At 46.2% G+C, this 20,282-nt stretch overlaps 1 protein-coding gene across 1 annotated transcript in view; it reads left to right on the top strand.

The window, feature by feature from the left end:
• SLC24A1 (solute carrier family 24 member 1) overlaps window positions 1-20,282 on the top strand; it is a 192,664-nt gene that overhangs the window by 135,195 nt on the left and 37,187 nt on the right. The window contains exon 6 of the mRNA XM_063925593.1: window positions 7,122-7,364. Coding sequence (XP_063781663.1) covers window positions 7,122-7,364 — 243 coding nt within the window. The remainder of the gene's footprint in view (window positions 1-7,121; window positions 7,365-20,282) is intronic.

Here is a 20,282-nt window from a genome sequence, read left to right as displayed (position 1 = left end):
ATGCCGTGAGTAAAATACCAAACTTCTTAGCAAATTTACTTGATGCAGCCGCAGTGCGAACATTGCGCATGCGCAGTTAGCGGAAAATCGCACAAAGGAAAATAACGAGCGAACAACTCGGAATGAGGGCCAATATTGGCAAAGCAGAGTTAACGGTTGCTGCAGTGAGCATTAAAAACCCCCACCAAGTTTGCAAGAAAAAGTGCATTTTTTTGTGTTGCACTGCCATGTGTTTTAACAACTGAAACATTTTCTGATGCATGTTCTTTTATTATTATTTTTATTGCCATCAGCAACAGCAAATTTTTTACTTCAAGTTAAAACCAAATACACTATGGGTTTAATTCCAAGTTGATCGCAGCAGGGTTTTTGATAGCAACTGGGCAAAACCATGTGCACTGCAGGGGAGGCAGATATAACATGTGCAGAAAGAGTTAGATTTGGGTGGGTTATATTGTTTCTGTGCAGGGTAATTACTGGCTGCTTTATTTTTACACTGCAAATTAGATTGCAGATTGAACACACCACACCCAAATCTATCTCTCTCTGCACATGTTATATCTGCCTCCCCTGCAGTGCACATGGTTTTGCCCAGTTGCTATCAAAAATCCTGCTGCGATCAATTTGGAATTACCCCCTATGTTTCTACATATGTTTGCAAAAAATAACATGCAAGAATGTCAAAGTACAGCTTGTTTTGCACATACAGTATATATGTATGCATATTTGAATCATGTCTGAACATGTCCCAGCACTGTTGTATAATATAAATTAGAATTTGGGATGCGGTCAAGAAATACCGACACCGGGATCCCGACCGGCACAATCCCGACATATTCTCCCTCTATGGGTGTCCACGACACCCATAGAGGGAGAATAAATTAGTGTGCCGAGCGTAGCGAGGCACTGTGCCCGCAGCAGGACGAGCGCATGGGGCTGCATAGCACTCGCCCCCTGTCGGGATTGTGCCAGTCGGGATCCCGGTGTCGGTATTCCGACCGCCGGGATCCCGTACGGCGGGATTTCGTACTGACCCCTAGAATTTTCTAAAGTATGTATTCACTAAGCAGGGATAACCCTGTTCAATCCAATTAACCAAAAGGTAAGAAACCCTCTAAATGATATGTTTTAATCGTTAGAAACAGAAACTAATATTCGGCCCCATCAATTTGTTAACTAGTTATGCCACAGAGGCATGTAGTGCCTCATGGCTCACTGAGGTCATTAGTTCCTAGATAACGGAAATGCAGAATTCTTATCAATATTGGCAAAGCAGAGTTAATGGCTGCTGCAGTGAGCATTAAAAAAACACCAAGTTTGCAAGAAAAAGTGCATTTTTTGTGTTGCACTGCCATGTGTTTTAACAACTGAATAATTTTCTGATGCATGTTCTTTATTATTATTTTTATTGCCATCAGCAACAGCAATTTTTTTACTTCAATTTAAAACCAAATACGCTGTTTATACATATGTTTGCAAAAAATAACGTGCGAGAATGTCAAAGTACAGCTTGTTTTGCACATATATATGTCGGACATAGGTCATGCTATAATTGTGCCAGGCTGTGTACTGCCAACATTAATTATGCAGGAGTCTGTTTGACAGGCACTACTACGAACATCTAAGCCAGGCTTTCCCAACCACGGTCCTCGAGGCACACCAACAGTGCAGGTTTTAGTGATATCCAGGCACCAGCACAGATGGTTAAATCAGAATAAGTGAGCTACTAATTAAGTCACCTGTGCTGAAGCCTGGATATCACTAAAACATGCACTGTTATGCTGCTTTCACATCGCAAAACCTGCTTTTGAAACGGTTCTTTAAACGGTTCTTAAAACGGGTCTGAGCAGTTAAACCCCCTTCACATCGCATGTTGTAACCAGTATATTACCATTTCATTACCGTTTTGGTACCTTTCACACTGAACCCGTTTCACCCATACAGAACAGTGGTTGTCATTTTAAACGTTTATTTCCTGCTTCTGCCTGGTGAGATCACACATGGAGACAGCCTATCACCTTCTGGGGCTTGCAAATACCGTTTCAGACCCTTTCACACTGCACAATTAAACGGGTCTGAAACAGGTAGGACCCTGCTTTTTTACCCGTTTCAAAATACCGGTATTTTGTAAACGGTAAATTGAAGGTGACCCTTTCACAACGCAGCTCGAACCGTTTAGGAAGCCAGTAAAAACGGCAAATTATCGGGTACAAGCTGCGGTGTGAAAGGGGTATTAGTGTGCCTTGAGGACCGTGGTTGGGAAAGCCTGATCTAAGCCTTTTGTAAATTGCTCTGTCATCCTTAATCACGCTTAGATCTGGTAATTAAAACCAAAACTCTTTTTGCAGGATATCGTATATCCTTAAATTGTTCCATATGTATGCTGGTCTGAAATATTAGCCATTGGAATGTCAGACTAGCAACATTTGTGTTACTTTAAATCTTTTAATTGTATCATAATGTGTAACAGCGCTGATGTTAATTTTAACAGTGATGTATTTAACATAATAACTCACTGATTATCTGTCAGAATTTCTATGACAGGTGTTGTGTGACATTCTTTTCAAAGCAATTATCTTTTGATACAGCTTGATCTCAAGCTGTATCAACTTAATATCAAGCTGTATCAACCTAATATCAAGCTGTATCAAGTTGATATCAAAGGGGTCGTGGCGACCTGTCAAAAGCAGATAAGTTTGATAAAAAGGTGCTCTCTATACTACTAACGTTATAGTCAGATGCATAAAATAGGTGAGAAACAAAAAACTTATTTTGGACCTTATTCAGCTTTAATTGCAGTTCTGCTAAATTAGTAGAGGGCAAGGCCGCCCAGCATGCAAATGGCCACCAGCGTTGCGTTCATAATTCAATTGCAATCGCACCGTTGAATAAGGGATGCCCACTGCCTGTGCAGACTGGCTACGGAGGCAGGCACAGAGCCCATATTTTCTGTTGCAGTGGACACGTGTGGCGTTATGCGGCCACCCCGAAAATGGCCCAGATTCGCCTGTTTACGCTGCACCACCCCCGGCCTCCCTGCGAATGCCTCTGCCTGTCAATCATGCAGAGGCATTTACAGTATTGATATGCAAATGCATCTCCTGGGTTGAGCACATGCAGTGCAAGTGCTGCACATGTGCACTCGCCCGAAAATCGTCAGTATGCAATCGCATCTCAGATGCGATGCATACTGAATAGGGTCTATAGTGTAGTACGTTTTAATGTAAACATGCATGTTTTTTTTTTTTTTTAAGTATAAACGTATAAAAAAAACACAAAAGATTAGCATTCCACAAGATGGTGTGAATAAAGGTGTAATTACCGACTGTGCATGAAAACCAATGTAAATTAGCTCTCTGTATAAATGTTTAAAGAAATACCTCCGGGTGTAGCGGCTCACAACTACGGCACAGCTCCCAGTCAGGCAATGGCTCCAGAATCCTTCACCATCTACCGGATAGTCCACAGAAATTCCAACAGATTTCTGTGATCTTTTTCAAGGCCAGGAATAGTGTGCAAGATGCATCATCGCTTGGAGAGTGATAAAATGGAGAGCGGAAAAGTACCAGCCAATCAGCTCCTGTCATTTTTCAAACACAGCCTGTGACATGGCAGTTAGGAGCTGATTGCTGATTGGTTGGTACTTTTCTCTCTCTATTTTATCACTCTCCAAGCAACGATGCATCTAGCCCAGTGTGCTACCCTCATATACTTCACAGAATTAAATACCAAATCTAACCAATCATATGTTGGGTGTAGTATGAGTGGCCGGTGGCCAGCATACCGGCGCTGGGATCCTGACCGCCGGCATACCGACAGCTGGGCAAGCGTTAATGAGCCCCTTGCGGGCTAGCTGCACTTGCCATGCTGTAGGCACAGTGAAGCGCTACGCGCACCATGCTATTTATTTTCCCTCCAGGGGGGTCGTGGACCCTTAAGAGGGAGAATATGTGTCGGCATGCTGGCGGTCGGGATCCCGGCACTGGTATGCTGGTCACCGGGATCCCGGTGCCGGTATGCTGGTCACCGGGATCCCTGCCGGCGTTATACTGAAGACCACCTATCTGTAGTATAGGTAATTTCGCTATACACAACACACCTGCCTAAACAGGGCTGCTTCTCAGTGCGGTACATCCCCACACCAATCCAGGGGCAAATGCTGGATTTCTAGAGGGGGGTTTCCAGTCTACCACTCTGCATTGGAGCAAGTGCGTGAATCTGAGGGAGCAGTAGAAAAAACAGTACTGACCCTGAAACGGGATGTAGTTATGTGACCGGTGGTCAGGAGACTGACGGTCACATAACCTCCCCCTATATCCCGCACCCGCACAATCCCGACGGTGGGCATGCTGACCAACAGGGACTATTCCCACCCCTCAGTGTCCACGACACTCATAGAGCAGGAATAGAACCCGTGGTGACCGTAGGTCACCACCGAGCCCGCAGCGTGGCGAGCACAGTGAGCCCGCAAGGTGCTTGCTGCACTCGCCATCCCCCGCCGGAATTCTGCTGCTGAGGTCCCAGCGTCGGCATGCTGACCCTGCCGGTCACGCATACCACACCCCCTGCAACATATATGTGCACATTATTCTTTTTAAACATTTGATAGTGTATGGAATACAGTATTAATAATTAAAACTATAGATGGTCTATAGGATAGACTGTATCAAACATTTAACTAACTAAAATAAGTGGTCAGTAAAAGGTTAAACATACCATCATAAATGCACAAACATAATAGAACCAGTAGCGACAGAACTGCACTTTCTAAGCACACATTATCCCAACTCATACCTCCTCTTCCTGGCAGCTATTCTCAAAATACAAATACATTTTATGGTATCTCTTTAGTATCCCCCCTGTGGCCAGAGCCGGCCCTAACCAATATGATGCCCTAGGCAAGATTTTGGCTGGTGCCCCCTAGCACCGCCACTAGTTCTGCAGGAGATGCCTGGCATGAGTCAGCTGGCAGCTCTGCTAACGTCGAGCGCCTTTTGTTTATGAAAATGCATCTTATTTGCATTACTATGTGGCTAGGCTGCACAAGCAGCTTCTGCTGATTAAAATGATATGCAGCATGCCTATATACTGTGTGCGACTGCGGCTGTATCTGAATATGAAATGCTACATTACAGTGATTTCCAGGACTACACTGCAACGTAGTATTTCGCATGCAGATACAGCTGCAGTCACACACAGAATATAGGCATGCCGCATATCATTTGAATCAGCAGAAGCTGCTGGTGCCCCTAAGCATACCAAATGCCCTAGGCATTTGCCTAGTTTGCCTATGCCTAAGGCCGGCTCTGCCTGTGGCTCACTGGTTGGTCCACTTGGGGTTACACTTATATTCGAATTACTATGTAAGAATTGTTTTCAATTTTCTATCTCTTATAGCTTGTTTCTCTTGTCTAACCCTTCTTGGCCTTGCTCTCTTTGATTGTGTATGGTATATTGTTCAACTGTACTCAAGGCAATTGTATATGTCTACTATTTTACCTTAATAACATTTTATGAATGAAACACATAAAAGTATATATTGACAATGATCTCCAGGCATGGTCATCCAGTAGCACTATGGGCAGGTCCAGACATAATGCAGCTGGAACATGGGTTAGGAAAGTGAAAGGGGGAAATCTAAGGCAGGAAATTCTCTTCTAAAAAGGAAATATAACCCTATTAAAGACTGAGCAGCATGGAAAGAAGAATAGACCATGGGGGGGGCACAATGATAGCGGCAAGGCGGCAAGGTCCTAATACCATGGATATGGGTGAAGCCCCAGTTTGTAGGGTGTATGAAGGCGGGGTAGCATAGACTGCAGTCTGTTAGCCATGATTTTAGCAAGTAACTTAAATCTGGTTCAGTAAAGCAATCGGACTATAGAAAGGAAATAATCTGGGGCTACATTTGGGTTTTAGGAGAAAGTCATGCAGGCATCATTAAATGAAGGGTATGAGCAAGTTTTCCACTTCCATGTAATTTTTATGTATTAGCTTGTTGTACATGCATCCTGCAATTTTTCCTATATACAATTCACGTAAAGTGGCTAACCTAACTCAATCTAAAGTACTGGGTGGAGAAAACGCCGCATGGGTTCCCAAAAGATGGACCTTTCATCAATTTCTGCTCACCACATTAGGAGGCTGCGAGATGAAATAATCAGCACCAGCGGCACTCATGCCCACTTGGACAAACAATTGAATAGCTCCATCAGGCAACCAAAAAAAAATTGAATTCCCCCTTAGAGTCCTAAAGCTCTCTGTAGCTCTCAATAACATAATAAAGCTCTATGGTAGAAAGGATCTGTCTGATCCAGCACCTACAATTGCAGCACAAGCAGGCTCTCAGTGTAGGGGCATATTTCACCAACTAATCATGAAGGGTTGCCATATCTCTCTCATGATGATTGGAGGTACCTTTGTAACAGTAATATGATATGTGGAGTCTTTAATACCTTGTGACCAAATGACACTTCCTTTGTTCCTCTGACCTAAAGCAAGCCGTAAGTGAAATGTAATATTTATAAGCAAAGTCCAAGAAGTGTGACCACCGAGGGCCGGCCCTAATCAGAGACGCTCAGTTTGGGATTGGTAGGATTTGTCCTCACAAGTGGTTTAGGGTGTAATGTGTCAAACCTTCTAAAGGTTTTCTTCCCTATACTCCATTGTCTTTGCTTTCAAAATGGCTGATTCTGAGGTGGGAGTAAAGCAAATAAGAGCAAGTAACCGTGCGCCTTGGCAAAACCATGTTGCACTGCAGGTGGGGCAGATGTAACATGTGCAGAGAGATTTAGGTTTGCGAGAGGCACATCCAAACTCAGCTCTAAATTGCAGTGTGAAGATAAAGCTACCCAGCATTTGTGGGCTACATGCAAAAGCAGCCAGTATTTACCCTGCATGTAAAATATATATATATATATATATATATATTTTTTTATGTCTACCCCTTGCAGTACTACATGATTTGTCCTGGTGCAGTTATTTGCTCTTTCTTGCTTTACTCCCACCTCAGAATCAGGCCCAGTTTGTTTACCAACCTTTCAATTATGCATGGAATCCCATCAATGGCAGAATACATCTTGTAAGAGAAGCTGAAACTTTGCAATGCTTTGGCTCAACAGAAGGGCCCGGCGGAAGCAGGTGATGGAGGAGGGGGCTCTGACAGCAGCGGAGATGGCAGTGATGACAGCGATGACAGTGATGATGACAGTGATGATGATGATGGCGACGAGGATGATGAAGAAGAGCCAGATGAACCTCTGTCTTTGGAGTGGCCAGATACCAAAAGAAAGCAAATTACATACCTGCTACTTCTGCCCATTGTATTCCCCCTGTGGCTGACTGTGCCCGACGTTAGGAGTCCGGTAAGATACCATGAAATGGGGGAAATGTTAGTAATCCTAAAATCCCTTCCATTCTATAGAACTTTACAGTATTCCTGGGTTCTCAAATTGCTAGAGGTAATTAGAAGGTAATTTTTTTGTTGGAGTTTACTTGGCGCTTCAATGATAGACTATGTGGCAGCCTCTTAACTTCTATAGGACCAATCCCAGACAGTCCAAATACAGAGAAAAAAGAGAAAAGAGTGCAGAAGAAGATGGCGCTACTGTGCCTAGGAGAAGAGTAGATGGAATTTGCCAAAACAAATACTTATCCTGTATAATTGATTTTTTCTCCTATAACTTGGATCTTCTTAGGTAGATGTTCTCAAATTCGTATATGCAAAAATATAATAAGAGAGGGATAATGTGTAGAACCTCTATGACTGATGGTTTGACAATAGGTATAATCAGAATATCCACACAAATATAGTGGAGAAAATAATGAATATTCTTAATAGATGACCATGGCGTACCTCACTTACATAGTGAGGGATAGTTAAACATATATAATGGTTTCTTTATCTCCTTTTATAATGTGGTGTGATAAGGTGTTGTTTAGCATACCTCACTTACTTAGTGAGAGGCTATGCAGCACATATCACGGTTTCTTTCTCCTATAATTCAAGAGTATGGCGTACCATTACTCACGATGTAATAGGTTTGGCTCCTCCTATCTGGGTTTCTTTACATCAAAACAGGCAAGAGTGATAGCATAAAAATCACACAGGTTTAATGATAAAATCCAAAAATAACAAAAATAATAATAATAAAATTGCCAGCATTGAATAAGGGTGGTGCGTGGTCCTGAGAAGGAAGACCCCTAGGGGGGCAAGGTTCCGGTACAATGCCCAACGTCTAATTAGAAAATATAATGAAAAACGAGGTCTTACCTTACCAGCACCATACACCAAATCCAAAGTCAATACCTCCTTTAGGCCAACGCGTTTCGAGTCTGATGGGACTCTTTTTCAAGGCATAAGGGTACATGCAGCATGATCCGGTATTTATAGTAAAATTAATCCAGAAGGATGACATCACTTCCGGTTCCGATTACCGGAAACGGGAAAAAAGGCTTGTTTAGAGGAAAATATCCGTAAATAGAGTTCCACTATAAATAGTATCCTAAAATCCTATAGACTTTTAGGATACTATTTATAGTGGAACTCTATTTACGGATATTTTCCTATTATTATTATTTTTGTTATTTTTGGATTTTATCATTAAACCTGTGTGATTTTTATGCTATCACTCTTGCCTGTTTTGATGTAAAGAAACCCAGATAGGAGGAGCCAAACCTATTACATCGTGAGTAATGGTACGCCATACTCTTGAATTATAGGAGAAAGAAACCGTGATATGTGCTGCATAGCCTCTCACTAAGTAAGTGAGGTATGCTAAACAACACCTTATCACACCACATTATAAAAGGAGATAAAGAAACCATTATATATGTTTAACTATCCCTCACTATGTAAGTGAGGTACGCCATGGTCATCTATTAAGAATATTCATTATTTTCTCCACTATATTTGTGTGGATATTCTGATTATACCTATTGTCAAACCATCAGTCATAGAGGTTCTACACATTATCCCTCTCTTATTATATTTTTGCATATACGAATTTGAGAACATCTACCTAAGAAGATCCAAGTTATAGGAGAAAAAATCAATTATACAGGATAAGTATTTGTTTTGGCAAATTCCATCTACTCTTCTCCTAGGCACAGTAGCGCCATCTTCTTCTGCACTCTTTTCTCTTTTTGATAGAGGTAATTGTCAACAGCTCTTCCTTTAAAATAAGATGCATATGTTAAACTTAGTAAAGATAAGTACTTGAAACTCATAAGAACATAGGGGGTTATTCCGACCCGATCGCTCGCTGCAGTTTGTCGCAGCACAGCGATAGGGTTAGGACTGCGCATGGCAGACGTCGGTGCCTAGAGATTGCCTCTGAGACAGAGGCGGTCGCTGGGTGGGAGGGGGCTGAACGGCGGCATTAAGCCGCCATTTAGGGGAGCGGTCCGGCCAACGCTGGCGTGGCCGGACCGTTGGGGGGGGGGGGGTGGTACGCGGCGGCTGCTTGACATCACACGCAGCTGCTGCGGGCAGGGGAGCGACGAGTAGCTCCCGGCCAGCACGCTAAAGCTGCGCTGGCCAGGAGCTACTCTTGAAGTACAAAGGCATCGCCGCTGTGCGATGCCTTTGTACTTCTGCGGAAGTGGGGGGGCGGCACTGACATGCGGGGCGAACTAGCTCTGTGCTGGGCGTCCCCCCGCATGTCAGTGTGAATGATCGTAGTTGTCCTAAATTTACATGTAAGTCCTACGTCTCTATAGAGTGTGATAGAATTTTTATATAGCTGTTTTATGTCTGTTACAGAGTAGTGGGAATGTATTGCTACTACGATATGTTGAGTATATCATATATTCTTTGCATGTTGGGCAATAGAAGTGTATCTTATGTATATCCAGTGGCCATGGTATGTTGAGTATATGCAGCATCCTTTGTCTATATAGAGGGTAATAGAATTATATTGTGGACAGGTCATGTTCAGCATGGGTTAGAGAACATGAAAAGTATTCAGCTGCCCACGCCATGTTCCATTTTAAGGATGCAGATGGAGGAAAAAAGAGTCAAGATAAATACACTGGCCCTACAATAAAAGCATTTCCCATGCACATAATGATGAACTAAGAACTTTTGCTTCAATATCCATTGAGCATTATGTACAGATTGTCATGTGCATGGGCCATGCTATTCTCATAGGTCCCAATAATCCTTAATGTGGCAGTAGCTCCTTTTTTCTATCTACAGGAGAAGAGATGGACCATGGGCTGGGGCTAAATAAAACTGCTCATGTACATATATTCTATCTGCCATGTTGTATGCCTCCGTCGGGTGTGATAGAATTGTATTATGATTAGTGGCCACGTCATGTTGGGTAGGCATTCTGCCTTATGTAATAGCTCTGTACAATGATCATCTACAGTGGGGAGGTCATATCGTGGGGCATAATCTCTTATATAAGTTTGTAGTGTAATACTATTCAATTATGATCATCTGAGGTGGTCAGGTCATGCTGGATGGTGTAGTGTATTATGTTTTTGTAGTGTAGTAGCATTATATTATGTTCATCAAGAGTGGTGAGGCCATGCTGGGTGGTATAGTGTCTTATGTCAGTAGCTAGTATAGCAATAATAGGATTTTAATTACCTACCGGTAAATCCTTTTCTCGTAGTCCAGAAGGGATATTGGGGGAATCTAGATGAGGTCCAAAGGAGCCGGTGCACTTTGAATTTCTTCAACTGGGTGTGCTGGCACCTCCCCTCTATGCCCCCTCCCACAGGCAGTTTTAGGTAAAATAGTGCATACTTGAGAGAAGGAACAAATGACAATGGGGGTAATTCCAAGTTGATCGCAGAAGGAAAATTTTTAGCAGTTGGGCAAAACCATGTGCCCTGCAGGGGAGGCAGATATAACATGTGCAGAGAGAGATAGATTTGGGTGTGGTGAGTTCAATCTGCAATCTAAATTGCAGTGTAAAAATAAAGCAGCCAGTATTTACCCTGCACAGAAACAAAATAACCCACCCAAATCTAACTCTTTCTGCACATGTTATATCTGCCTCCCCTGCAGTGCACATGGTTTTGCCCAACTGCTAAAAAATTTCCTGCTGTGATCAACTTGGAATTACCTCCAATGAGTGGTGAGAATTTACGCACCAGCACACCACTAACCTAAAACGTCCAGCAACAGCTGAACAGGTAACCATAGAAAAGAGAACCTACAGAAAAGTCAACTCACTGAGGCGGGTGCTCAATATCCCTTACGGACTATGGGGGTCATTCCGAGTTGTTCGCTCGTTGCCGATTTTCGCAACGGAGCGATTAAGGCAAAAATGCGCATGTGCATGGTACGCAGTGCGCATGCGCTAAGTATTTTAGCACAAAACTTAGTAGATTTACTCACGTCCGAACTAAGAATTTTCCACCGTTGAAGTGATCGGAGTGTGATTGACAGGAAGTGGGTGTTTCGGGGCGGAAACTGACCGTTTTCTGGTAGTGTGCTGAAAAACTCAGGCATGCCAGAATAAAACGCGGGAGTGTCTGGAGAAACGGGGGAGTGGCTGGCCGAACGCAGGGTGTGTTTGTGACGTCAAACCAGGAACGAAACGGGCTGAGCTGATCGCAGTGTAGGAGTAGGTCTCGAGCTACTCAGAAACTGCTAAGAATTTTCTATTCGCAATTCTGCTAATCTTTCATTCGCAATTCTGCTAAACTAAGATACACTCCCAGAGGGCGGCGGCCTAGCGTGTGCAATGCTGCTAAAATCTGCTAGCGAGCGAACAACTCGGAATGAGGGCCTATAAGAAAAGTATTTACCGGTAGGTAATTAAAATCCTATTTCTCTAACGTCCTAGTGGATGCTGGGAACTCCGTAAGGACCATGGGGAATAGCGGGCTCCGAAGGAGGCTGGGCACTCTAGAAAGATTTAGGACTACCTGGTGTGCACTGGCTCCTCCCACTATGACCCTCCTCCAAGCCTCAGTTAGATTTCGTGCCCGGCCGAGGTTGGATGCACACTAGGGGCTCTCCTGAGCCCTTAGATAGAAAGTATAATTTTAGGTTTTTTATTTTCAGTGAGACCTGCTGGCAACAGGCTCACTGCAGCGAGGGACTAAGGGGAGAAGAAGCGAACTCGCCTGCTTGCAGCCGGATTGGGCTTCTTAGGCTACTGGACACCATTAGCTCCAGAGGGATCGACCGCAGGCCCAGTCCTTGGTGTTCGGTCCCGGAGCCGCGCCGCCGTCCCCCTTACAGAGCCAGAAGCAAGAAGAGGTCCGGAAAATCGGCGGCAGAAGACATCAGTCTTCACCAAGGTAGCGCACAGCACTGCAGCTGTGCGCCATTGCTCCTCATGCACACTTCACACTCCGGTCACTGAGGGTGCAGGGCGCTTGGGGGGGGGCGCCCTGAGCTGCAATAAAAACACCTTGGCTGGCAAAAATACCACAATATATAGCCCTAGAGGCTATATATGTGGTAAATTCCCCTGCCAGAATCCAGAAAAAAGCGGGAGAATAGGCCGCGGAAAAGGGGCGGAGCTATCTCCCTCAGGCACACTGGCGCCATTTCTCCTTCACAGATCCACTGGAAGGAAGCTCCCTGGCTCTCCCCTGCAGTCTACACTTCAGAACAGGGTAAAAACAGAGAGGGGGGGCACTAAATTTGGGCGCAATACATATATAATATAAAAAGCAGCTATAGGGGACATAACTTAGTTAGTCCCTGCATTATATAGCGCTCTGGTGTGTGCTGGCATACTCTCACTCTGTCCCCCCAAAGGGCTTTTGTGGGTCCTGTCCTCATTCGGAGCATTCCTTGTGTGTGTGCGGTGTGTCGGTACGGCTGTGTCGACATGTTTGATGAGGATAATGATGTGGAGGCGGAGCAGATGCCTTTAGAAGGGATGTCACCCCCTGCGGGGCAGACACCTGAGTGGATGGGCTTATGGAAAGTAATGAGTGCACGTATAGACTCCTTATATAAGAAAATCGACGACATGCCAAATGTGGGACAGCCGACTTCTCAGCTCGTGCCTGCCCAGGCGTCGCATGGGTCGTCAGGGGCTCTAAAACGCCCGCTACCTCAAGCAGACCCAGATGTCGACACGGATACTGACACCAGTGTCGGCGACGATGAGTCAAACCTGATGCCCACTAAGGCCATTCACTGTATGATTGAGGCAATGAAAGAGGTGTTAAACATTTCTGATATAACTACTGGTACCACTAAAAAGGGTATTATGTTTGGAGAGAAAAAACTACCCGTAGTTTTTCCCCCATCAGATGAATTAAATGAAGTGTGTGAAGAAGCGTGGGCTTTCCCTGATAAAAAATTGGTAATTCCTAAGAAGGTACTAATGGCGTTCCCTTTCCCGCCAAAGGATAGGTCACGTTGGGAAACACCCCCTAGAGTGGATAAAGCGCTCACACGTTTGTCTAAAAAGGTGGCACTACCGTCTCCGGATACGGCCGCCCTCAAGGAACCTGCTGATAGAAAGCAGGAGGCGATCCTGAAGTCTGTATATACACACACAGGCATTATACTTAGGCCTGCTATTGCGTCAGCTTGGATGTGCAGTGCTGCCGCTGCGTGGTCAGATAAACTGTCAGAAAATATTGACACATTAGACAGAGACACGATCCTGTTAACCATAGACCATATAAAAGACTCAGTCTTATATATGAGAGATGCACAAAGGGAAATCTGCCGATTGGCATCTAAAGTAAGTGCATTGTCCATTTCTGCTAGGAGAGGCTTATGGACTCGCCAGTGGACAGGAGATGCAGATTCAAAAAAGCACATGGAAGTATTACCATATAAGGGTGAGGAATTATTTGGGGATGGTCTCTCGGACCTAGTTTCCACAGCAACTGCTGGGAAGTCAGCATTTTTACCCCATGTTCCCTCACAGCCTAAAAAGGCGCCGTTTTATCAGGTACAGTCCTTTCGGACTCAGAAAAACAGGCGTGGAAAAGGCGGGTCCTTTCTGTCCAGAGGCAGAGGTAGGGGAAAAAGGCTGCAACAAACAGCAGGTTCCCAGGAGCAAAAGTCCTCCCCCGCTTCTTCTTCCAAGTCCGCCGCATGACGGTGGGGCTCCACAGGCGGTGCCAGGTACGGTGGGGGGCCGCCTCAAGAATTTCAGCGATCAGTGGGCTCGCTCACAGGTGGATCCCTGGATCCTTCAAATAGTATCTCAGGGGTACAAACTGGAATTCGAGGCGTCTCCACCCCACCGGTTCCTAAAATCTGCCTTGCCGATTGCTCCCTCAGACAGGGAGGCGGTGCTAGCGGCAATTCACAAGCTGTATTCCCAGCAGGTGATAATCAAGGTACCCCTACTTCAACAAGGCCGGGGTTACTATTCCACACTATTTGTGGTACCGAAACCGGACGGTTCGGTGAGACCCATTTTACATTTGAAATCCTTGAACACATACATAAAAAAATTCAATTTCAAGATGGAATCGCTCAGGGCGGTTATTGCGAGCCTGGACGAGGGGGATTACATGGTATCCCTGGACATCAAGGATGCTTACTTGCATGTCCCCATTTACCATCCTCACCAGGAGTACCTCAGATTTGTGGTACAGGATTGCCATTACCAATTCCAGACGCTGCCGTTTGGACTGTCCACGGCACCGAGGGTATTTACCAAGGTGATGGCGGAAATGATGATACTCCTTCGAAAAAAGGGAGTTTTAATTATCCCGTACTTGGACGATCTCCTAATAAAAGCGAGGTCCAAGGAACAGTTGTTGGTGGGAGTAGCACTATCTCAGGAGGTGCTGCACCAGCACGGCTGGATTCTGAATATCCCAAAGTCACAGCTGGTTCCGACGACACGACTACTGTTCCTGGGTATGATTCTGGATACAGTCCAGAAAAAAGTGTTTCTCACAGAGGAGAAAGCCAGGGAGTTGTCATCTCTAGTCAGAGACCTCCTAAAACCAAAACAGGTATCAGTGCATCGCTGCACGCGGGTCCTGGGAAAGATGGTGGCTTCTTACGAAGCAATTCCCTTCGGCAGGTTCCATGCCAGAATCTTTCAGTGGGACCTGTTGGACCAGTGGTCCGGATCGCATCTTCAGATGCATCGCTTGATAACCCTGTCTCCAAGAACCAGGGTGTCGCTACTGTGGTGGCTGCAGAGTGCCCATCTTCTAGAGGGCCGCAGGTTCGGCATACAGGACTGGGTCCTGGTGACCACGGATGCCAGCCTTCGAGGCTGGGGGGCAGTCACACAGGGGAGAAACTTCCAAGGACTATGGTCGAGTCAGGAGACTTCCCTTCACATAAATATTCTGGAACTAAGGGCCATCTACAATGCCCTAAGTCAAGCAAAATCCCTGCTCCTACACCAGCCGGTGCTGATCCAGTCAGACAACATCACGGCAGTCGCCCATGTAAATCGACAGGGCGGCACAAGAAGCAGGATGGCGATGGCGGAAGCCACAAGAATTCTCCGATGGGCGGAGAATCATGTACTAGCACTGTCAGCAGTGTTCATTCCGGGAGTGGACAACTGGGAAGCAGACTTCCTCAGCAGACACGACCTCCACCCGGGAGAGTGGGGACTTCATCCAGAAGTCTTCCAGATGCTGGTAAACCATTGGGAAAAACCACAGGTGGACATGATGGCGTCCCGCCTCAACAAAAAGTTAAAAAGATATTGCGCCAGGTCAAGGGACCCTCAGGCGATAGCTGTGGACGCTCTAGTGACACCGTGGGTGTACCAGTCGGTTTATGTGTTCCCTCCTCTGCCTCTCATACCAAAGGTATTGAGAATAATAAGAAAGCGAGGAGTAAACACCATTCTCGTGGTTCCGGATTGGCCAAGACGAGCGTGGTACCCGGAACTTCAAGAGATGCTCTCAGAGGACCCGTGGCCTCTACCGCTCAGACAGGACCTGCTACAACAGGGGCCCTGTCTGTTCCAAGACTTACCGCGGCTGCGTTTGACGGCATGGCGGTTGAACACCGGATCCTAAAGGAAAAGGGTATTCCGGAAGAAGTCATTCCTACGCTTATTAAGGCCAGGAAAGATGTTACGGCAAAGCATTATCACCGCATATGGCGAAAATATGTTGCATGGTGCGAGGCCAAAAAACCCCAACAGAGGAATTTCAACTAGGTCGATTTCTGCATTTCCTGCAAGCAGGAGTGAATATGGGCCTAAAACTAGGCTCCATTAAAGTACAGATCTCGGCTCTGTCGATTTTCTTTCAAAAAGAACTAGCTTCAGTACCTGAAGTTCAGACATTTGTGAAAGGAGTGCTGCATATTCAGCCCCCATTTGTGCCTCCTGTGGCACCTTGGGATCTCAACGTGATGTTGAGTTTCTTAAAATCACATTGGTTTGAGCCACTAAAAACCGTGGATCTGAAATATCTCACGTGGAAAGTGGTCATGTTATTGGCCTTGGATTCAGCCAGGCGAGTGTCAGAATTGGCGGCTTTATCATGTAAAAGCCCTTATCTGATTTTCCATATGGATAGGGCAGAATTGAGGACTCGTCCCCAGTTTCTCCCTAAGGTGGTGTCAGTGTTTCACCTGAACCAGCCTATTGTGGTGCCTGCGGCTACTAAGGATTTGGAGGACTCCAAGTTGCTAGACGTTGTCAGGGCCCTGAAAATATATGTTTCCAGGACGGCTGGAGTCAGAAAATCTGACTCGCTCTTTATCCTGTATGCACCCAACAAGCTGGGTGCTCCTGCTTCTAAGCAGTCTATTGCTCGCTGGATTTGTAGTACAATTCAGCTTGCACATTCTGTGGCAGGCATGCCACAGCCAAAATCTGTAAATGCCCATTCCACAAGGAAGGTGGGCTCATCTTGGGCGGCTGCCCGAGGCATCTCGGCTTTACAACTTTGCCGAGCAGCTACTTGGTCAGGGGCAAACACATTTGCAAAATTCTACAAATTTGATACCCTGGCTGAGGAGGACCTGGAGTTCTCTCATTCGGTGCTACAGAGTCATCCGCACTCTCCCGCCCGTTTGGGAGCTTTGGTATAATCCCCATGGTCCTTACGGAGTTCCCAGCATCCACTAGGACGTTAGAGAAAATAAGAATTTACTCACCGGTAATTCTATTTCTCGTAGTCCGTAGTGGATGCTGGGCGCCCATCCCAAGTGCGGATTGTCTGCAATACTTGTAAATAGTTATTGTTAACTAAAGGGTTATTGTTGAGCCATCTGTTGAGAGGCTCAGTTGTTTTTCATACTGTCAAACTGGATATAGTATCACGAGTTGTACGGTGTGATTGGTGTGGCTGGTAAGAGTCTTACCCGGGATTCTAAATCCTTCCTTATTATGTCTGCTCGTCCGGGCACGGTGTCCTAACTGAGGCTTGGAGGAGGGTCATAGTGGGAGGAGCCAGTGCACACCAGGTAGTCCTAAATCTTTCTAGAGTGCCCAGCCTCCTTCGGAGCCCGCTATTCCCCATGGTCCTTACGGAGTTCCCAGCATCCACTACGGACTACGAGAAATAGAATTACCGGTGAGTAAATTCTTATTTTTCTCTAGCATCCATAAGGGATATTGGAGGAATCTAGTACGATGGGGACGTCCCAAAGCTTCCAGAATGGGCGGGAATGTGCAGAGATGTCTGAAGCTCCGCTTGCCCAAACTGGGTATCCTCTTTGGCCAGGGTATCAAACTTGTAGAACTTCACAAAGGTGTTCTTCCCTGACCAGGTAGCAGCTCGGCATAGTTGCAAGGCCGAGACTCCACGGGCAGCTGCCCAGGAATACCCCACCGATTTTGTAGACTGGGCCTTCAGAGACTGGTAGACCAGCCGGTATACCAAGGCGACGTCAGTGCATCCACTGCCCTCGCCTGAGGGTCCCTGGTTCGGGAGCAATATCAACGAAGCTTCTTGTTGAGTCCAGAAGCCATCATGTCTATTTGTGGGCAGCCCCACCGGTTGATGATCTGCTGAAACACCTAATGGTGGAGCCCCCACTCTCCTGGGTGGAGATCATGACGACTCAGGAAGTCCGCTTCCCAGTTGTCTACTCCCGGAATGATTGCTGACATTGCTTTTGCATTTCTTTCTGCCCAGAGGAGTATCTTTGACACCACTCGCATGCAGGCCCTGCTTTTTGTACCTCCTTGCCGACTGATGTACGCCACTGCCATGGCGCTGTACGACTGAACTTGGATCGCGTGATCCCTGTGTAGAGGAGAGGCCTGGATTAGAGCATTGTAGATTGCATGAAGTTGCAGAATGTTGATCAGAAGTAGGGCTGACCACCTGCCCTGGAACTGAGCCCCCTGGGTGACAGCTTCCCATCCCCACAGACTCGCATCTGTCGTGATTAGGATCCAATCCTGAATCCCGAAACTTCAACACTTCCAGTAGGATGGAAGACTGCAGCCACCACAGGAGGGAAATCCTGGCCTGAGGTGACAGCCGTATTATCCGATGCATCTGAAGATGTGATCTGGACCACTTGCTCAGGAGATCCAATTGAAATGTTCTGGCATGGAACCTTCCATACTGGATCACCTCGTATGAGGCTACCATCTTCCCCAACAATATTATGCAAAGATGGATGGATATTCACGTAGGCCAGAGGACTATTCGGACCATCTCCTGAAGTGTTCTCGCTTTGTCCTCTGGGAAGAACATTTTCTGGGCCACAGTATCCAGTAACATTCCCAGGAACAGTAGTCACTGAGTTGGCTCCAGGTGGGACTTCTGTAAATTAAGGATCCACCCATGGTGTGACAGAGGTTGGATAGTGCGGTCTATATGGAGCAATAAAAGCTCCCTGGATCTCACTTTTATCAAGAGATCGTCCAGATAAGGGACAATATTGGCCCCCTGGATGTGGAGTTGGAATATAATCTCCGCCATCACCTTCGTGAACACCCTCAGAGCTGTGGACAGGCCGAAGGGGAGCGCCTGGAACTGGTAGTGATCGTTCAGCAGGGCAAAACTCAGGTAAGCCTGGTGAGGTGGCCAAATTGGGATATGGAGATAGGCATCCTTTATATCCAGAGAGACCATGAGCTCCTGTTCTTCCAGGCCCGCAATCACTGCTCGCAAGGATTCCATCTTGAACTTGAAAACCTTTAGGTAAGGTTCAAGGATTTTAGATTCAAAATGGGCCTTACCGAACCATCCGGTTTCGGTACCACAAACAGGTTGGAGTAGTAACCCTTTCTCTGTTGTTGCAGTGGCACTGGGACAATGACTTGGGTCTGGACCAATTTTAGGATGGCCTGTTCCAGCGTAACATGCGTATCCTCCAAAGCTAGTAAGCTTGATTTGAAAAATCGTTGGGGAGGAGCGCTGTCGAACTCCAGCTTGTAGCCCTGAGTAATGAGGTCATTTACCCAGGTATCCTGGCAGGAGCTTTCCCAGATGCAGCCGAGCTCCCACCTCGAGAACCCCTCGGGATGGGTGGGCACCGTCATGCAGAGGCCTTAGTGGAAGCTGAACTGGTGCTCTCCTGACAACCTGCGATTACCAGTTTTCTTGTCTTACATGTCTTACCTCTGGTACCTCTAGCCACATTGGAGGCACCTCTGGCCCTAGAGCTAAACCAGTTAGATCGAAAGGACCAGGTAGACTGACCCGGGTAGGAACGTCTAGCCGGTGGGGCCCCAGAGGGGAGAAACGTGGATTTCCACGCAGTCGCCCTAGAAATCCATGTATCCAACTCTACCCCAAGTAGCCAATCCCCTAAAAAAGGGAGACTCTCAACACTGCGCTTAGACTCTGCGTCCGCTATCCACTGACGCAACCACAAAGCTCTGTGCGCCGACACTGCCATAGCAGTAGTCCTAGCATTGATATTGCCTATCTCCTTGAGAGAGTCACATAGGACGAGTGCAATGTCCTGAATGTGTTTTAGGAGAGTCACAGTAGTGACCAGGGGCAATCCCCTGAGATGCCCTCCTGAATTTGAGTAGCCCATGTATGAATGGCATGGGTCATCCAGCAACCTGCAATGACCGGTCTTTGTGATATACCTGCTGCAGTGTAGATAGACTTCAGGGTAGTCTCTATTTTCCTATCCCCAGGGTCCTTTATGGTAAAGGAGCCCGGAGCCGGCAGTACCGCCTTCTTAGATAGGCGAGAGATGGATACATCAACAGCCGGGGGTTCTTCCCAGATTTTCCTGCCTTCAGGAGCAAATAGGAAAGTGTGCAAAAAACGTTTTGACACTTGGTATTTCTTATCTGGATTTTTCCAGGCTAACTTAAATAGGTCATCTAACTGCAGAATCAGGGAAAGTGACACTAAGCTTATTTTGTGTGAAGAAAAACGACTGCTGTGACGCAGCGTACTCTAGAGGGAGTTTTAAAACGTTCCGTATAGCC

Source organism: Pseudophryne corroboree, chromosome 6 (genome assembly GCF_028390025.1).
Source record: "Pseudophryne corroboree isolate aPseCor3 chromosome 6, aPseCor3.hap2, whole genome shotgun sequence".
NCBI lineage: Eukaryota > Metazoa > Chordata > Amphibia > Anura > Myobatrachidae > Pseudophryne > Pseudophryne corroboree.
Note: the sequence above shows the minus strand (reverse complement) of the source record. Positions and strands in the feature narration are given on the sequence as shown.